Genomic DNA, 18,792 nt, shown 5'->3' with positions numbered 1-18,792 from the left:
GCAAAAGTACGATCGGTTTCGCGAGCCGCCAATCCGTTTGCCCTACATCTATCGCCGAAGTTGCGACGACAAACTTTTTCGGCGAACGTTCGGTGAGCTTTTTCGACCAACTCCGACATCCCCTGCAAATTCCGAGACTATCACAAGGTTCGTATCGATCTCCTCTACATCGTCTCGTGTTTTGTTTCACGAATCCGTCACCATTTGACCCGATCCCCATCCTTTCTTTTCCTTCTCCAGCGAGTGTTCACCATTGCCGGCAGCCGCAGTTGCTCCCTGGCCAGCCATGGTCCCTCCCCGGCCAGCTCTGCTCCTTCCCTCAGCCGGTCGCCCCCTCCCACAGCCGGCCGAGCTCGGCCCTAGCCCCCCACGGCCTCCCCTTCCCTCCCTTTTCTTCTCTGTTGGCCGCACACGATCTGATCTAGAGGTTGAAGAAGGACCTGATTGTAATTATTTATTTTCAGGTTTCGCAGATAGGTCCTTGGTACATTCAATTTCTATCCTTTTCATCAATTATTCCTTCATATCAAATCTGAATTCAATTCTTTCAGTTTCATCTTTTCAATATATATTTATATCATTGTTTAATCACGCCAGTACTATTTATTTCATCTATTTCAGCGTATTTCATGTGAAATACTTGAAATGCCCCTCCTCGCGATAAATCTTCCGGAGTCTGTATCTTTTTCGTCCGATCTCTGTTTTCAGCGGTTTTTGCACTCACGCGATCGTAGAAAGTAGAAACAAGACCTACGCATAAGTAACTTTTTCATAAGTTGTTTATCATGTTTGGTGTACTGCTTTTATTTATTTGTATATGTTTGCTTGTATGTCTATGCGCGCGAAGATTTGCTGCGATGGAAGAGAAGTCATCGGTGGACCCCGAAGACCAAGAGTTGAGTTGTTATGCGTTTCTAAGCCTAAGGCAAGTGTCCTTGACCATCTTGCTCCTACTTTTGTTTTGATTTGAGTTATTGTAGTTAGACCATTAGTTGCATGCTGAGTCATAATTTGAATCCTATGTTAGGGTTTACTAGAACTTGATGTTATCATCCTTGTAACTTGGGTTGGTTGGGTAGTTGTCTTGCTTACCTTGCGATCTTGGGTTGGAAAGGTTATCATTTAATATTGATTAATGATTTATGCAACTTGGGTTGGTAATGTTTATAGCAACATGGTGAATAGGAATCTAGCAGGATGGTTGGTTCTGGTGGTGGTGTGTGCCAGATTTTGGGTAAATATTTTCTGGTGGATTGTTGGAATTGGTGGAATGGATTGTGCTCGTTCCTGCTTGGATTCTAAGGACCAGTTCATGGACAAGTAACCCGGCTTAACAGCGCAACCTCGAGGGCTATATGGCTCTAGCCCTGGCTAAGTAATTAGTTTCCTCCAAGTTATGCTACATCGGGTCGGTTTGTGTGGTGCAAGAGGGGGCTTCTGCAGTGGTGTTGGTACCCACTGTTAGCGGTTAGAAACTTTAGTGAAGGTGTAAAATAGACTTGGAGGGACTTTGTAAAGGCCTTGTAGTGTGACCCCGCTGAGCACCTAGGTAGTGTGAAGCGTGATGGGGAAACATGACTCGTGGTGAAAGTGTGCAGCCTCTACAGAGTGTAAAACTAATATATCAGCCGTGCTCACGGTCAAGAGCGGCCTGGACTTCTTCTTGATTAGATGGCTCTAGTTTAGTTGGCAGGCTTGGATGGAATCCAAGTGTTGGTTTGCTTGGATGGAATCTAGGTGTGGTGCTCGGATGGGATTCGAGTGTTGGTTACAGTGGTTCTCTGAGGTGAAGGAAGATCTCAGCTAGTTAAATAGGTGCTTAAGGTTTAAGGTAATAGGTGTGTTGCTTAAGGGCTAGTGTTAAACCCTGTTAGCCTTTCCTTGTGTTGGCCAGCATGTCATACTTTCCTACACTTGCGGAGTACATTTCGATGTGCTCATCCTTCTCTTTGTCCCCTTTGCTACCCCACCCAGCGGTTCAGACTAGAAGATGGAGTTTCTAGAAGATGGCATTTCCTGAAGACGGTGTCGATGCTAGGCTGGTGTACCCCCGGTCAGCTGCCTAAAGGGATGGAGACCCTACTCTACTGGAACTCTGATGTAATTTTGTGTTTAGACCCTCTGGTCATTTTTTATATATGTAATCGCTTTTGTAATAAATATTGCAATGTATCATTTTGTTGTCGCATGTATGAATAAACAGATCCTGACATACATGTGATGTGCATTCGGTTTTGTTTTATGAAACCGGGTGTGACAGCTTTGTGCCTGGCCGACGACCCAGGTACGGTCTGCTAGGCTATTTTTCGTGTCGGGCTGGCCCGGTAAGCATGACCTGTCAGGGAGGCCGGGCCAGCCCAAGGCCCGCTTCAGTAGGCGATGACGGCGTCGAGGTCGAGGGGGCCGTCGGTCGCGTCGGTGGCATCAGAGAGAGGAAAGGGAAGAACAGGAGGGGCAGTAGGGGGCGAGGGGTAGCATGGGAGCGCGGTGGCGACGGTGGTGCATGGAGCCATGGAGGAGGCCTGGAGGCAGATCCGCAGCGTCAATGGCCATGGCAAGCTCAAGCTTGTTCATCTCAATCCAGTAAGAAAAATAAAAAAACAATAAAATCACAGGGCTCTAGATCTCACGGATCAATCATAGGTCCACAACACCACAAAAGAAATCGAAAAATAGAGGAATCGGACAAAAGTCATGCATTCACACAAATCAGAGAAAAGGGAGAGGGAGCTCGGAGGAGAGGCACGTTGCCTGTGCCCGGATCCATGTGGGAGGAGGCCGTTGCGCCTCCCCTGCGCGCAAATCCGAGGGGGAGGAGGCCTCTGCGCCGCCCCTACGCATGGATCCGAGGGAGAGGAGGCCTCTGCGCCGTCCCTATGCACGGATCCGAGGGGGAGGAGGCCTCTACGCCGGATCCCCGCGAAGACGCCGCTGCTCGGGGTCGCACCGCCGTCGCTGCTTGGGCTCACCGGATCTGAGGGAGAGGGTGGGGGAGGGCGCCACTGTCGCTGGCTCGCCGGATCTGAGGAAGAGGGTGCCACCGTCGCTGGTTGCTCGTCGGATCTGAGGGAGAGGGGAGGAAGAGGGTGGGGAAGGGCAGCGTCGCCGCCACCACTGTCTAGAGAGATGGAGGAGGGAGTGGGAGAGGGAGGTCACGAGGAGGGAGGAGAGACGTGGTGCGTGGCCGAGCGGAGCGGAGAGGGAGGTCGCGAGGGCGCGGAGCGGAGAAGGGCGAGGTGACTGGAGAGCAGAGGTGGAGCGGACGAGGCGAGCCGCTTATATACGCGGGGCGGGGCACGACGGGGGGGGGGCGCGGGAGGCCGGGAGGCGGCGGGCCGGCTCGACTGTAGCAGGACGTGTCGTGCCGGCCCACGTGCCAGGGGTAAGGCCCAGGCACGGCCTGCTCCTCCGGGCTGGGCCAGCCCGGGCCCGCTAGCCTTCGTGCCGGGCCATGCTTGGGCCGGGCCAAAAAAACGGGCCTTGGGCTGGGCCGACGGGCTCGGGCTGGATGGCCAAATATACCAACGACCTTCAATTTCTAAATAACTGTCGTTTTTTGTTTCTGTGTCGTAAGTTTGATTAGATTTATAGAAAATATGTGTAATATTTGTATCTCCAAATTAATTTATTATAAAAATAGATTCAATAATCTATCTGATGATATTAATTTTTACAATAAATATTAATATTTTAATATATATTTAGTTAAAATTGTTTATCGAGAAGCGAAAACAACAGTTATTTAGGGACCGAGGAGTACGTACTCATGCACAGTAGCCGAGCTCTTCAAAACTGCAGTTATTGGTATGGAAAACGCGAGCGGAGAACCGCCAAACCAGACGGTATTGGCCGTTTGAGGCAGAGGGACGTGGAAGCGATAGGACGTGAGTCCATGGGCGGGATGGGTCAATGTCTTCTAGAAGGTATATAGCCGTATAATAGTCCGGCGTTATTCGTCATCTTTCTCGAGTACATGCGGTGGACATTACATTAAATATCAAGTTGATAAAGATGTATAATCCAAACAAATTAAATTGTGAGTCTGCTGAAATCTAGACTTCATGGATATAATAGTTGGCAACTGCTCCGGTACTCCTCGTATTAAAAATTATACGTATCTCAAAGCAGATAATTAACTAAATATCTTTCTTAATTATATTCCCGCATGGGCCCAGCCCTTCCATGCCCAAAAAATGCCTAGTCCGAACCCAGTCCATTTGTATCCTCCGGATCCGCTTTTGTTCAGAGCCTTTACCAGCCACCGTGTGGGTCTGTCTTCCTCCGGCCTCCAGATCCCGGGCACTCTTCAGTTTCCTCCATCCCCCTCCTCGATTGGTCATCCACAACAGCACCTCCATCATCCTCTGGTTCCTTTTGTTTAGCGCTGATCCATTTCTGCTTCAGTGGCTGCCGTTGGATTAATTAGTCGAGAGGATTGGAGGTCCGCTACGCTGTGGGAACAATGTTGTACGTTGCCTAGGCCTGTGCGGCACTCCTCCAAGGCGCCGAGCCGATGCTGAGATGACGCCGCTCCTCTCATGGTCTTGCCGAGTACCCCGCTGTCATCCTCAATGACGCCGATGCCGAGACGCCGACGCTCCTCTTCGGCGCAAGCGGCGAAGATGACGATGCTTGCGGTGGTTCGTCGCGTTTTACTGCACCGTGCTATGATCGACTAGATACACGCGATCCTATGGCGGTAAGAGGAGGCCAGATCGAGGCTGCAGCGGCCTTCTGACAGAACTCGTGGCTTCTTGCCGGAAATCAGGAAACGAAGGAACAAACACCGAATCTAAACAATTTTAAATATAACATCAACGTATACATAACATTTTTAAAATAAAACATGAATAGAAAATTGCTTTTAATACCGGCCGAGGATTAAATTTGTCCGGTTCTGATAGTTTGGAGGATGTCTGTTACCTGTTAAATTGATCTCCACCAGTTGGCCCAACGGCCAATTGGGCCCTTGATCCGCGCACTGATCGGGGGCGTCCAGCCGTTCTCCTGCCTGATGGGCCCCCTGTTGCGCAGCGCTATAAAGATGAAGGTGGAGGCCGGGGCACAAGGTACGAGGTTCACCGTAGCCGTCAGCGCCACACCGAGGTTCCTAGCCCTATTCTGATCTAAAAGGGCGCGTTGTAAGCGACGGGAAGTCCACACTGCCTTCACTGTCGCCACTGGTCGCGCCTACGCTGCTTCTACCGTTAACGACCTAGCGGGCACCTGCACGGCTTCCCCTACACCGATACGTCATGGCCACCTTATTGGCGGCGCCACGGCCGCGACTGCACTTGACGAGGCACATTACTGAGTCTGCTTATCTAAGTTAAGAATTTCTCTACTGATCTGCACCTAGAGGTCCTACAAGTCTATCATTTTTCGATTTTATAGTTGAAGGTTAAAATCAAACTTCAATGCGAATAAAAAAATACATTTTTTAATCACGGAGTCAGTGATACACATGTATCACACTCCTAAAATTCAGTTGTAATAATCTAGTACATAGGAATAACAATCCAATAACGCTTTATCCTGTAATTCTGAGCACTCCCTTTCATTGAAGAGATTACCAGCGCTGATCTTTTACAAAAAGCCCAAGAAAGACAACGCCACAGCAAGATACAAACGCACGATTTTATCCAAATGTCTCATGAGCTCTGCTGCGTCTGCATCTGTTGCTGCTGTTGCAAGTTGACGAGCTTGTGGTAGGCGCCGTTCTTGTTCTCGATCAGGTGCTGGTGCGCCCCCTGCTCGATGATCTTGCCGTCCTGCAGCACCGAGATGACGTCGGCGTTCTTGATCGTCGACAGCCGGTGCGCCACCATCACGGTGGTCCGGTTCTTCATCACCCGGTCCAGCGCCTGCTGCACGACGCGCTCCGACTCCACGTCCAGCGCGCTCGTCGCCTCGTCCAGTAGCAGGATAGCCGGGTCCTTCACGATGGCGCGCGCGATCGCGATGCGCTGCTTCTGCCCGCCCGACAGCTGCACGCCGCGCTCCCCGACCTTGGTCTTGTACCCCTCCGGCAGCGAGCTGATGAACGAGTGCGCGTTCGCCAGCTTGGCCGCCTCGATGACCTCGGCCTCCGTGGCCCCGTCCTTGCCGTACAGGATGTTGTCGTAGATCGTCGTCGCGAACAGCGCTGGCTCTTGCTGGACCAGGCCGATGTGTTTCCTCAGAGACTTCAGCTTAAGCTTCTTGACGTCCTTCCCTGCAGATTGCATCCACGCACTTAGGCTAGGCAGAATATTTTGTCGGGGAAAAACTGGAGCTATAAATTATCTTTGAACAAGACGTACCATCGATCAAGACTCTTCCGGCGATAGGGTCGTAGAACCGGAGGATGAGCGACAGCACGGTGCTCTTGCCAGAGCCGCTCATCCCGACAAGCGCCATGCTCTTGCCGGCCTTCATCAGCAAGTCAAGGCCCTTGAACACGGTCACGTCGGACCTAGATGGGTATCGGAACTCGACGCCGCGCAGCTCGATCAGCCCCTCGACCCTCTTGATGTCCTCACCTGTGTCGATCCGGACGTCAGTCTTGCGGTCCAGGATCTCAAACACCGAGGACGCCATCTGGTTCCCTTTGATGATATCAGGTGCCATTGCTAGTGTCTCCCCCATTGCCAGTGCCGTCACTATGAGCACCATGAAGGACTTCATCACGGACTTGAAGCTGGCCAATTCCTTGCTCATCAGTACTGAACCATACCTGAATTTTGGAACATTTTACGTCTGGATGGAGTACAGAAACTAAATTCATTGTGTTCCATCCAATATATAACACTTTACCATAACGCCAGTGCATAGGAGGAGAAGAGGAAGAACTGGGAGACTCCGTAGAAGAGTCCGGCGCCCTGGCCTCGCCGGAAGGACCTCTTAGAAGGCTCCTTCAGCTCGTCCGCATAGAGTTTTATCACCTTCTCCTCCGAGCAGAAGGCAGCCACCGTTCGGATGTTGCTCACTGCCTCCGCGGCAAGCATGTTGGCCTTCAAATAGGACTTGCTGAGGTTGCCGCCATAGCCTTTCATGAACATTTTCTGTTCCATAGATCATACAGGATTCTTAGTTGATTAGACACTGATACGACGATTAGGCACGCAAAGAACTTGTGTTTAGTATGCACCTCACTGATGTGGCCGCTGACCATGAGGGGATAGGTGGCAAGGACGACCAGTGTGATCCTCCAGTTGAGTATGAAGGCGATGATGAGCGAAGTCACGATCATACCAATGTTCTGGAGCAAGATGGTGGAGCGGTCGACGACGATGGTGCGCACAAGAGTTGCATCAGCCTCGAGCCGCGACGATAGCATGGCGCTCGTGTTGCTGGTGTCGTCGAACCACCCGATCTCGTTCCGCAGGATGGCCGAGAACATCTTCTCCCGGACCCGCAGGGTGAGCCGCTCGCCCATGATGCCAAAGCTCAGGTGCTCAATCACGTGGAACACGACTGTCAGCACGGCGCCGCAGCAGAAGAGCACGGCAATCTTGCGCACCTCCAGCTTCGTGGTCTCCCACCCCATGTAGTAGGACACCAGCGCCTGCGTGACGCCAAGCGCGAAGAGCGGCATCTGGGAGCCAGCCACGAACGCGCTGATGGTGCCTGACACGCCGAAGAACCAATCCGGGCGCACCATGGAGTAGAGCTTTTTCATGGACAAGGGTTTCCCCTTGCGCACTTCGTCATGCGCCTCGCCAGCGCCGTACCGGTTGATTGAGTCCTTGTCGGAGCGGAAGCTGGCGCCCATGCTCGTCCTCCCGGACAACTCCCTTGAATACTTGAAACTGAAAGTGAACGAATTAAGTTTATCAGATCATAGTGGCACATTTGCCCTTCTTTTACGATGGCCAGTAGAGAAGATACCTTAGTGGCCTGGTAATGCTTGCACTGTCAGATAAAGAAGGCTTGTGCTGAAGCTGGGCAGCCTCTTGAAGTTGGATCAGAGAGGAGTAGGCACTGCACGGGTTCGCCATGAGCTGCTCGTGCGTGCCTGTCTCGACGATCCTGCCTCCGTCGACGACTGCGATTATGTCGGCGTTCCGGATAGTCGACAGGCGGTGCGCGATCACCACGGTGGTGCGGCCGACCATGACGCGGTCCAGCGCCTCCTGCACGCTCTTCTCGGATTCGGCATCCAGTGCGCTCGTCGCCTCATCGAGGAGCAGTATCGACGGGTTCTTCAGTATCGCTCTCGAGATCGCTATGCGCTGCTTCTGGCCGCCGGAGAGCTGTATCCCGCGCTCGCCGACCTGCGTCTCGTACCGATCAGGGAGGTGGTTTATGAATGTGATAGCCTCTGACAGCTTCGCCGCGTGGTTAATCTCCTCCATGGTGGCGTCTCCTTTGCCGTAGAGTATGTTCTCCCGGATGCTCGTCGCGAACAGGGCCGGCTCCTGATTGACCAGCCCGATCTGCCGGCGCAGCCACTTGACGTCGAGCTCCTTTATGTCGTGCCCATCAAGCAGAATGGAGCCGGACAGCGGCTCATAGAAGCGCTCGATGAGCGAGACTACGGTGCTCTTGCCGGACCCGCTCCCGCCGACGAGAGCGACGATCTTGCCGGCCGGAAAGTCCAGGCTGAACCTATCGAGGATGACAACGTCCGGCCGTGACGGGTAGCTGAAGTGGACGTTGCGGAACTGGATGTGCCCGTCGACCTCCTGCAGCGTGAGACCGGTCTTGGAGCTCGCCTTGTTCACAGTGCTCCTCTCGATCATCTGGAAGATGGGGTACGCCGCCGTCCTCGCCCGCAGGAACGTCGAAATGTTCGGCGCTGCCTGGCCGAGCGACCTGCCAGTCACGCGCACACGAAATTTCCAATTGATTGCTTGGCGACGTAGATCGGCATGAAGGACATGGAATTAAAATCTGTGCACTCACAGGCCAGCAATGACGACGTTGAGCATGGTGGTGAAGGACTCGCCGCCGTTGGAGATCCGCTTGTGGACGACGACGCTGGTGAACCAGATGAGCAGCGCCCAGGAGAGGAAAAGCACCGAGTGCATGGAGCCGAGGCCGAGGCCCTTGGCGAGGCCGCCCCTCTTGCCGTACTTGTACGTCCTCAGAAGCGCCTCCCGGTACGACCTCACGGCCTTCTCCTCGCCGACGAACGCCTGCACCGTCCGCACGTTGCCGATCACCTGCGGGCGGGCGCACGAACCTACGGCAGCGTCAGTACGTACGCGCGTCCGTGATCGATTAGAAGGACACATCGAGAGAATTTGAGGCGGCGGTCGACCTCCTCGGCGATCTCGCCGGCCTTGACGTAGGACTTGCGGACGCGGGCCATGAGGCCGATGGTGACGTAGGCGTAGGTGCCGCCGGCGATGGCGATGAGCGGGACGATGGCGAGGGTGACGAGGCTGATCTGCCACACCTGCGAGAACCCGATGGCGAAGCCGGCCAGGAACCGGCTGATGTAGTGCATGAAGTTGCCCACCTGCAGCGAACCACGGAAACACCATCCATCAGGTTGTCAGAACACGCACATAAACACGGGCAAACAGGCACGCCATCCGCGACCAGCAAAGCAGGGCTAGTGGGACGGTGGAAGTTATGTGGGCCTGATTTGAGGTAGCTATGGGCCGAGGCGAAAAATGATGCAGAAATAGAGTGCAACTCTCCAATCTTTGAGGCCCAACTAGCTATGATGAATTTTCCGCAGTAGACGATGCTTCTAACTTTTTCATTGTGTTCAATCACATGTTACAACTTACAACATAGCTGTATTTCGATGATTTTAGTAAAAAAATATTTCGATGCCCAAAATGAAAATATACTTAATTTACGGCATATACTCTCTCTGTCCCAAAATATATATCGTTTTCGCTTCCCGAAAAACAACTTTGACAAAATATATATTAAAAAATATTAATATTTATGATACATAATTGGTATCATTAGAAAGATCTTTAAATCTATTTTTTTAATAAATTTATTTAGAGATACAAATGTTACACATATTTTTTATAAATCGAGTTAAACTTGTGGTATGGAAATCAAAAGTGATAGATAATTTGGGACAGGTGCATGAAAACAAAGTCACATGAACCGCTAGCTCAGTCAAACACATACGATCGAGCAAGTCGTACGATGAAGATCTGACGGTGTCAGCTCGGGTTCTGCCCAAAAAAGACTGACTGACTTGGTAGGACTAGGAGTCTGGGACCATATTATAGACATGCCTTCAGCTCATGCTCAGCTGCTGAGAGCCGAGAGACATGCATTTGAGACGATCTAGAAGCTGAAATGGCAGCTGGCTACGCTGTCATTGCTGAACCGTTCCTGTTTTTTTTTTAAGAAAAAGAAACGTGGCAATGTTTTAGTTATTTTTATTGAGTAAAGAAATATTTCTATCCTTTATCTAAAAAATGTACATATATATATTCTCCCCCCCCCCCCCCCCCACCCACCCCCACACACCACCTATCCTTGTGAAGAAATATTTTTATTAAGTAAAGAAATATTTCTATCCATTATGATACCTATAGCTTATTTGTCAAAGTCGCTCATCAATACTAATATTATATTATTTATATATATGTCAATTTTGCCAAATAATTCATAACTTTTCTTATCAACTGTTTTTTGATGCTATAGTTTGTTCGCTAAACTCACTTTTCAACACCGATACATTTTTTTTTCAAAAGACGGCAAAAGATTATATTACCCGTATTCTCTGTTAAGGAGAAAACAAAATACATAATGTCCTTATCAACTATGTTAGATGCCTACAGTTTGTTTGTCAAACTCACACATCAACATTAATATATTTCATTTAGCCCAAAAAATCTACATTTTTCCTTATCAACTAGGAGTATCTTTGATTGGATAGAGCATAATCCTCTCTAGTTTATATGTACAGTATTTGGGAGCAAAAGTTTGATATAAAATGATACTCCCTCGGTCCCAAGTATTTAAACTCCTAGAGTCACTCTAAGTTAAATTATGTTGAGTTTGACCAACTTTATAGTGATCAACAACAACATTTATAGTACCAAATAAGTAGGTTGTCAAAATATATTTCATGATGTAGCTAGTTATACTAATTTCATGTCATAAACATTGAAGTTTTTTTCTACAAATTTAGGCAAACTTAACATAATTTGATTTAACTCAGAACAACTCTAGAAGTTGATTTATTTTGGTTGGAGAGAGTAATTCAATTTAATTTCTACTCCAATCTATATGCATTGGGTTTGAACAGTTTTATCTAAACAAGCCATAGGTGACTTCCATGTGAACTACAAAAGCACTCAGCGAGATACTTAGTTCGTGGACCAAGAATCTTGTGGAAAGTGATATGTAACACATGTCATGTTCGTTTGGCTTATAAGCTGTACTTTTTCAGTCAATGAATAATATTTTTCTCTCATAACAAATCAGTCAACAGTACTTTCAGCCATGGCTTATCAGCCAAGCGAACAGGGCAACGTGTACAACATGGCAAGGTACGTTCGATCCATCTAGACAGACGGTGCATCATGGTAAGCCATTCATTGTGCTTCATGTCAATCTTGAGATGAGGCCATTAATGCTCATTTAATTTGTTATTGGAAAAAAAACATTTTCCACGAGTGATGGAAGCGTGTTGTTTTTGACACAAATGAGCTATGAAAAAAAAACACTTCCACTAGTCATGTAATTAACTTTTCAAACGTTTTTAGATGATGTCGTTCCAAAAAAAAGACACTTCCACTAGTCATGTAATTAACTTTTCAAACGTTTTTAGATGATGGCTCCGTTCGCGTGCCCTTAAACCCGGCTTGATCCACTTCTTTTTTCATCTGGAACAGTGTTTTTCTCTCACAAATTCCTCCAGCATTCCTCCAAACCATCCAAATTCCTCTAGAATTCCTCCTAGCGAACCGGCTCGATGTCGTTAGAACCCTCTTTTCACGTTAACAAGTACTTAGGCACGTTGTAACCCTCTTTTCAAACTTTTCACGTTGTAACGTTCTTTTCCTCTTAATAATAATAAAATTATATGCTTAGATACGGTCGTGAAAAAAAGTTGTGCTTGTAAAAACACTATACTAGCGACTTTCCAGGATCCACCTATCCCCGGTTGACACGTCTTTAGCTGGTGAACACGTACGAACCGATAAGCATAGTCAGAGGTACCAAGGTTATAATACTAGACATATGGGCCGAACATGAACATCCAACGGTTCCCGCAGAAATGAATCTCAAACAGAGAAGCGGCATGGAGCTTTTCTTTTACTTCCTAATAAATCGGCGACGTACTTTGCGATCTGTGAATCCTGCGGCGTACTGCTGCTGTGCCACGACGCGCCCGCGCACGCCCTTCAATGCCCCTCACCAACCCCGGCCCCTAGTAACTGCGCGCCGGACACCAGCTAGCTTGCCGCCGGCCTGGTGCCCCGGCGTTAATTCCTCTCGTCCTTTTCCCCTTCCGCCTCGCCTGAGCGGCTGAGTGCGGCGGTCGGCAGCGCGGCGCGCCACAGCGAGAATGGCAACGCGCGCAGCCGGTAGTACCAAATAGGGTGCTTACTCGCGCCCTGACGGAGGTGCCTAGTCACTCTAATGCCAGTCACGTAGTGCTATATAAAGGAGATGAGTATTGGGGTTCGAGACACGAGATTGATCGGAGCCATCAGTTTTCCACCGAGTCTGACCCTAGTTCGATCTAGAGAGAGCGTGGTAAGCGACGTAAAGTTCCACCAGCCTTCACCGCTGTCACTGGACCGTACCACCACTACGATGCTACCTCTACTTCGACACCAGTGGTCACGTCGTTGTGGCGCCATGGCCGTGACTGCGCTTGGCGACCCAAGTCATCTATCTAAGCTAAGTATTACCCACTAATCTACGTCTAGAAGTACTTTTAGATCCATCAATTGTATCAGAGCCAGGTTTTCTAGTGTGTAGATCTAGATCGGGGTAGAAAAGTAAAAACAAAGTAGAGGGAGGGGACTCGATCTGCCAATCGGATCGAAACCCTAACCCTAAATCACCGCCGTCGGCCGTCTCCTCGACGTCGCGCGGGAAGTCACCCCGAGCCGCCGCAGGCGCGAGGAGAAACAGTCTAACCTAACCCTTACCCTAGAAGGGGAAATGATGAAGAAAGGGAGGACATACCCAAGTTCTTAGGGTAGATCAGAACAAGAAAGAGAAGGAAGGGACACGATCTGCCAATCTGATCAAAACCCTAACTCAACACGAAACCCTAACCCTAACCCTAGATGGATGGACAGAGAAGGGGAGGACCTACCCGATTTCTCGCAAACGTCGCCACCACCGCGCGTGGGAAGATGCGCCCGCCGCCGCCTCGCCGGCACATGGGAAGATGGCGAGCCGTGCTCGTCGCCGTGCGTGCGAGCCTTGGCTGAGGACACCGTCACAGGACCGCTCGACGGCGGCGCGCTCACCCACTGGGGATCTCGCGCTCCGACGAGAGGACCCGCGGCGGCATCGCACTAGGGTTTAGGACGAACCCCACCGCAGCGCATGTGGGAGTCTAGGGCACCGTCGCCAAGACCGCTCGGCGGCGGCGCACTCAGCCTAGGACGAGCACGCGCTGCTCTCTCTTGTCTGGCTGCGCTGCGGGTGGCAACTAGGGCTGTTTAAGTAAGATTATGGTATTGTCATTTTCTGACCAACGTTGATGATGACAATATTATAATAAATTTAAGTTTGAAGTTTAAATCTCTGATAAATTTTACACCAACGTGGTCAATTTTTCAGAGAGTAGATAAGGACTAAGAAATGCTCCTAAACTAAAAGAATGTATTTCATTATCAAGTTTTCGCTACAATGATGTTGATTATCTTCTAATTAAATTTGAACTAACGGGAGAATTTAATTTTGAAGAGTAGTTATATGTATTTCAAGTTGATTTATGAGTTTTATGCATTAATTCTATTTTCTACCTAACGGTGATGTAGAATTAATGCAGAAGCACCTTATTTATTTAACCGATGAAATCACTCGGTTGCATACCAACGGGCTGCAATATTGGGCTATGTGAATGAAAAGGCTTGAGTCAAACCAGTTCAGGACTTTTTTGTTAGTTTATTAATTTTTTTATTAAATTAGAACCAACGGGAAGATTTAATTAGAAAATAAAGTATAAGTGAATATTTTAGTCGTCGTGACTAAGTTTTGTATACATTTATCTCGCATGGGGAGAAGTTTTGGTATAGTATTTATGCTAGTCAATCCTGCATGGCGGGAGAAGTTTTGTGATGATTCACATGTTTTGTATCCCGCATAGCGAGAGAAGTTTGGGTAGCTCTTATACTGTCCTAGTATTGACTGTGGCACAATATAAATACATCGTCATGGTCAATACTAACCAAAAGATAAGAAAAGATGTAAGCGTGACTTGTAAAAGTACTGCTAATGAAAGACCTCATTGAGTTCTTAAAGTGAAATAAGAAAAGTTCTCCTAAATGGATCAAGAAATAATTTTATTTACATGATATAATTATATGAATGAAGTAAGTTATAAGTGTCTCTTCGTTCATAGGTTTTCTGAATAGTTCTCAAAATTATGACAGTAAAGTTAATGCCATATTTCGATTGGGAGAATATTAAGATCAACCTAAGAAAATACTCTTAGATAAAGATTAATTAAGATAAATGCGACCGTTGTTGGAGTACAAAGGTCACAACAATGATACCCATAAGCAGAGAAATAGCTAAATTTCTAGACCTTTTAAAGTTCTGACAGAAAGATAGCGTAGTCAGCCTCAAAGATATTAAAGGTGGTGCTTAAAGCGTCATAAGAGGTTTTAACAGATTAAACCCAAAATAAGATATTTAAAGATACACTATCTTTAGAAAAGGTGGAAAGATCTGAAGAATCAAGGTATGTAGTGGTATATAGAGATCTATGACTTGAAGAGAAGCGGGACTACGTGCCCACTTTAGTGATTCAAAATAACGAATTTCTCGATGCATGTTGATGTTGTGTGACTTATACAACACATATTGTTGGCTCTTCGAAGAAGATGAATAATGTTAATAAGGATCTTGTAATATAGGAGCCGATAGAATCAATTGTCTCTTGATAATGAAGAGCAACAATAGCTTCATATAAAAGTGCCAGTAGCTGAGGCCCCAGAAAGTCTCAAAGAATTAGTAAACTAGTTTTTCTGATAACTATAAAGTCCATGTTAGTAAAAAAATTCAAATGGAGAGGGATCCCACCTTATTTGAAGAAGCCATGAGAAGCGTTTACTCGTTTAAATAACAAAAAGCTATGCAAGTTGAAATGAATTCGATGAATACCAACGGTGTTTAGGACTTAGAAGTAATTCCTAATAGAGCAAAAATAGTAGGCTGTAAAAGGGTCTACAACACAAAACGTGACTCCAAAAGAAATGTAGAAAGATATAAAGCACAACTTGTAGGAAAAGGCTTTACGCAAAGAGAATGAATAGATTACAATGAGAGTTTTTTCTCCAGTCTCATGCAAGGATTCTTTTAGAATCATAATGGTGTTCATGGCACATTATGATTTAAAGTTACATTAGATGGATGTAAAGGTGGTATTCCTCAACGGAGATTTGTATGAAAACGTTTACATGGCACAACTCAAAAGATTTTATCGTGGAAGAAAAGAACATATGGGAGCCTATAGAAATCCAATAAGAAAGTTTGGGTTTTAAAAAAATGAGAAGAACAATAGCGTTTATGCGAAGTAAAAGAATGAAAAATTTATTTTCCACATCCTGTGAGTAGATGACATTCTACTCACTAGTAGTGATGTTAATCTGTCATTGAAGAAGAAGTTTTGTCCTCAAGTTTTAATGTGAATGATCTTGGTGAAGCGTCATTGGTTCTAGGAATCAAAATTCATCGAGATAGAAGAAAATGGGATATTAGGACTAAAGCAAAGGCATACTTAGAAAAGATTCTAAAGATATAAAGTATGCATGCGAGTAAACCTACGCCTGCTTCTATAGTCAAAGGTAATAGATTTGTGAACTTTAAGTGTTTCAGGAACCAATATGAGCTCGATCAAATAAACATAGTTCCATATGCTTTAGCTGTTGAAAGCTTGATGAGTGTACAAATACAAGTAAGAACTTATTCTGATGTAGTTTACGTATCCGGGATGTTTTGGGAGAAGTCTAGTTCAGATATAGATCATTGGAATGGAGCTGAGAATGTCTTGTAATTTTACAAAATATCATAGGCCCCATGTTGAGTAAGAAGGAACAAGTACTCTCAACTAGTTAAGGGTACAAATGTTAAGTCTTAGCGAGATATGTATTGAAATCCATAGTAGTTGCTAACACTCGCAGTTAGAGTATTATTGTGAAAAAGCTTCAAAGAAATAGTTATGGTGTCATCAATAATGCATACCATAGTATAGCTTCACATGAGGGTTTAAAGAACAGGTAAAAGGAGGTTAAGTGAATATGTACCTGAATTTAATAATGGTAGTCAACATCAACAACCATTTAAAGTAGTTAACTTCTAAGACAACAGGTCAAATGTGCTGTCAAACACATTAACATTAAGTTTATGTTCTAAAAGAAGAAAATTCAGAATCATTTTGAAAGCATTGAGCATATAAGTACTAAGCAAGTACTTACGGATCCGCTTACCAAAGGTTAAGCACCCAGTGCGTTCAGAGAACATACAGTCGACATGGGTTTACGAAAAAGCCTATAATTTCTGGATACTAAGGGTCTAGTTGAGAATCTGTTTCAAAACAGAGAGGTGCATTGTAACTATTTAATCTAATGGCAACTGACCATGATGATGAGGCACGCTCTATGCACTGATCTGCGATGGAATGGGAAAAAGATAAAGTAAATTAAGTATAAGACATAAGGTAAGATTAATGGGGAGAATGTTAGGTTGATCTTTACCAATTTGGTCCAACGACTAATTGGGACATTGACTCACGCCCTGATGGGGAGCGTCCAGCCGCTCTACTGGCTAGTGGGCCCCGTTGCGCAGCGCTATGTAAAGGAGGTGGGGCAGGGGTTCGAGACATGAGGTTGATCGGAGCCGCCAGTTCCTCACCGAGTTTGACCCTAGTCCGATTTAGAGGGAGCGTTATGAGCGACGGGAAGCTTCACCGGCCTTCACCGCCGTCATTGGACCGCACCACCACTACAATGCTACCTCTATTTCGACACCAGTGACCACGTTACTATAGCGCCATGGCTGTGACTACGCTTGGCGATCCCAGACTTATATCTAAGCTAAGTATTATCCACTAATCTCCATCTAAATACTTTCAGATCCATGAGCAAGGTAAGGTAAAGGTCACGTGGGCGTACCTTCTCGGAGATGGCGTCCTGGACGACGAGGATGTCGCTGGTGATGGCGTTGATGACCTCGCCGGTGGACGCCTCCGTGTCGAAGACGGCGATGTCCTGGTCCAGCATCGCGCGCAGGTAGGCCAGCCGCATCTTCGCCGCCTGCCGCTCGCCCGTGTGCATCCAGCACGCCACCTCTGCAACACGACGCGCAAGTCATCTTAATATCTGCACGCACGCTGCTCGCTGCCGGCATTGCACACTAGTAGAAGTAGCAGTGTCTTGTTGCACGCACGCACCGGTCCACGACGAGAAGAGTATGACGATGCCGAGGTACACGAAGTCCAGTGAGTACTGTGTGCACGCGACGCGAAACAAATCAGCCCATGTCGTTGCGCCGTCGCTAGTTAGATAGCTAGCTAGCGCGCGCCGAGATCTCTCCAAAACGGCCGGAGAGCTGGATGCGCGCGCGTGCCGGCGCCGTCTGGACGAGCCAGACTGTGACGTACGTACCTTGGCGACGCGGCTGGAGACGGTGGTGGGGAAGAGGTAGGCGAGGCCGATGATGTTGATGAGCTTGCCGAAGAAGATGAAGAAGACCGGGACGGAGGCGCCGTGCGCGCACGCGCCCAGCGAGCCCACCGCCATCAGCACGCAGTCCCACCGGTCCGCGAACGAGAACAGCTTCAGGAACGGCACCTTGGCCGCCTCCTCCTTCTTCCCGCTGGCCTCCGGGCCGGCGCCATTCTCCGACGACGAGCTCATGGCACCCTCGCTCGCCCCTGGCCGGTGGCCGCACCACGCCCCTGCTCGACAGGCCGGAGATCGCACCGGTGAGGCCCCCTCTGCCCTCCTCGAGCCTGGGAGTGACGACGGTGCCCGCTGTGCCCGCTGGTGGCGCTTGAAAAGGGGTTTGGTTTGGTGTGCACTAGCTAGCCTTCTAGTAGCTGCCGTGCGTACTCGCTCCCTGTAGGCTGTAGGGGCGGTGAGCTTGCTGCCAGCAGCATCTCGGCCGCGTGGTAGCGCAGAGCAACTGACTCGTTAATGGCGATCGGAGGAGGCGATAGGTTTGACTCGGTGTAGGGTCAGGGCGTCAGCTGCTGGCCTGCTGCTGCTTTGAAGCGGTAGTTACTGGGGGCCAGGGCAACAAGTAGGTGCAGGAATGACATGAATTTGTCTGAATTTTGATTAATGCTGCTGGAACGGACAGATAAATGTTTGCCTACTCTACTGTTCTGTTCTTTGACAGCTTAAACCCTTTTATTTTTCATAAATAAATGAAAAAGCTGCACGATGTCAAATTAATGTTTTCTGTGCTTACAGACACAAAAGAAAATTGGTTGATAATACGTGATCCGGTATTTGTTGCACTTGTTTCAATTTGGTCAAGAATGGTAGACGCTTGAGCGTTGATGTAATCCATACCTTTTTGCCATTTTTCGTGTCTCCCTTGATGAAGAGGCTTGAAGCACATCCACGTACAGTCGTGCAATAAAGGATGCACAGCGCACTACTCTAGTTGTGTAAGTGCTCGTATGCCACC

At 48.1% G+C, this 18,792-nt stretch overlaps 1 protein-coding gene across 1 annotated transcript; it reads right to left on the bottom strand.

Moving 5' to 3' along the window:
• Positions 1-5,424: 5,424 nt before the first annotated feature.
• LOC136477367 (ABC transporter B family member 2-like) lies at positions 5,425-18,306 on the bottom strand. The gene is made up of 10 exons (XM_066475508.1): positions 17,763-18,306; positions 17,549-17,603; positions 17,271-17,446; positions 9,245-9,445; positions 8,887-9,146; positions 7,870-8,796; positions 7,130-7,790; positions 6,796-7,043; positions 6,303-6,715; positions 5,425-6,214 (listed from the first exon to the last, which is right to left on the bottom strand). The coding sequence occupies exons 1-10, from the start codon at positions 18,012-18,014 to the stop codon at positions 5,652-5,654; spliced, it is 3,756 nt and encodes a 1,251-aa protein (XP_066331605.1). The 5' UTR covers positions 18,015-18,306; the 3' UTR covers positions 5,425-5,651.
• Positions 18,307-18,792: the final 486 nt, after the last annotated feature.

Source organism: Miscanthus floridulus, chromosome 8, assembly GCF_019320115.1.
Source record: "Miscanthus floridulus cultivar M001 chromosome 8, ASM1932011v1, whole genome shotgun sequence".
Classification (NCBI taxonomy): domain Eukaryota; kingdom Viridiplantae; phylum Streptophyta; class Magnoliopsida; order Poales; family Poaceae; genus Miscanthus; species Miscanthus floridulus.
Note: the sequence above shows the minus strand (reverse complement) of the source record. Positions and strands in the feature narration are given on the sequence as shown.

What these genes read in the sequence shown, in the direction of transcription:
- LOC136477367 (XM_066475508.1), bottom strand. Translation starts at nt 18,014, where the DNA reads ATGAGCTCGTCGTCGGAGAATGGCGCCGGCCCGGAGGCCAGCGGGAAG. An exon ending in TCAGCGGCCACATCAGTGAG is followed by an intron (nt 7,044 to 7,129) that starts GTGCATACTAAA and finishes TCTATGGAACAG; the next exon opens with AAAATGTTCATGAAAGGCTA. An exon ending in CGGAAGAGTCTTGATCGATG is followed by an intron (nt 6,215 to 6,302) that starts GTACGTCTTGTT and finishes TGCAATCTGCAG; the next exon opens with GGAAGGACGTCAAGAAGCTT.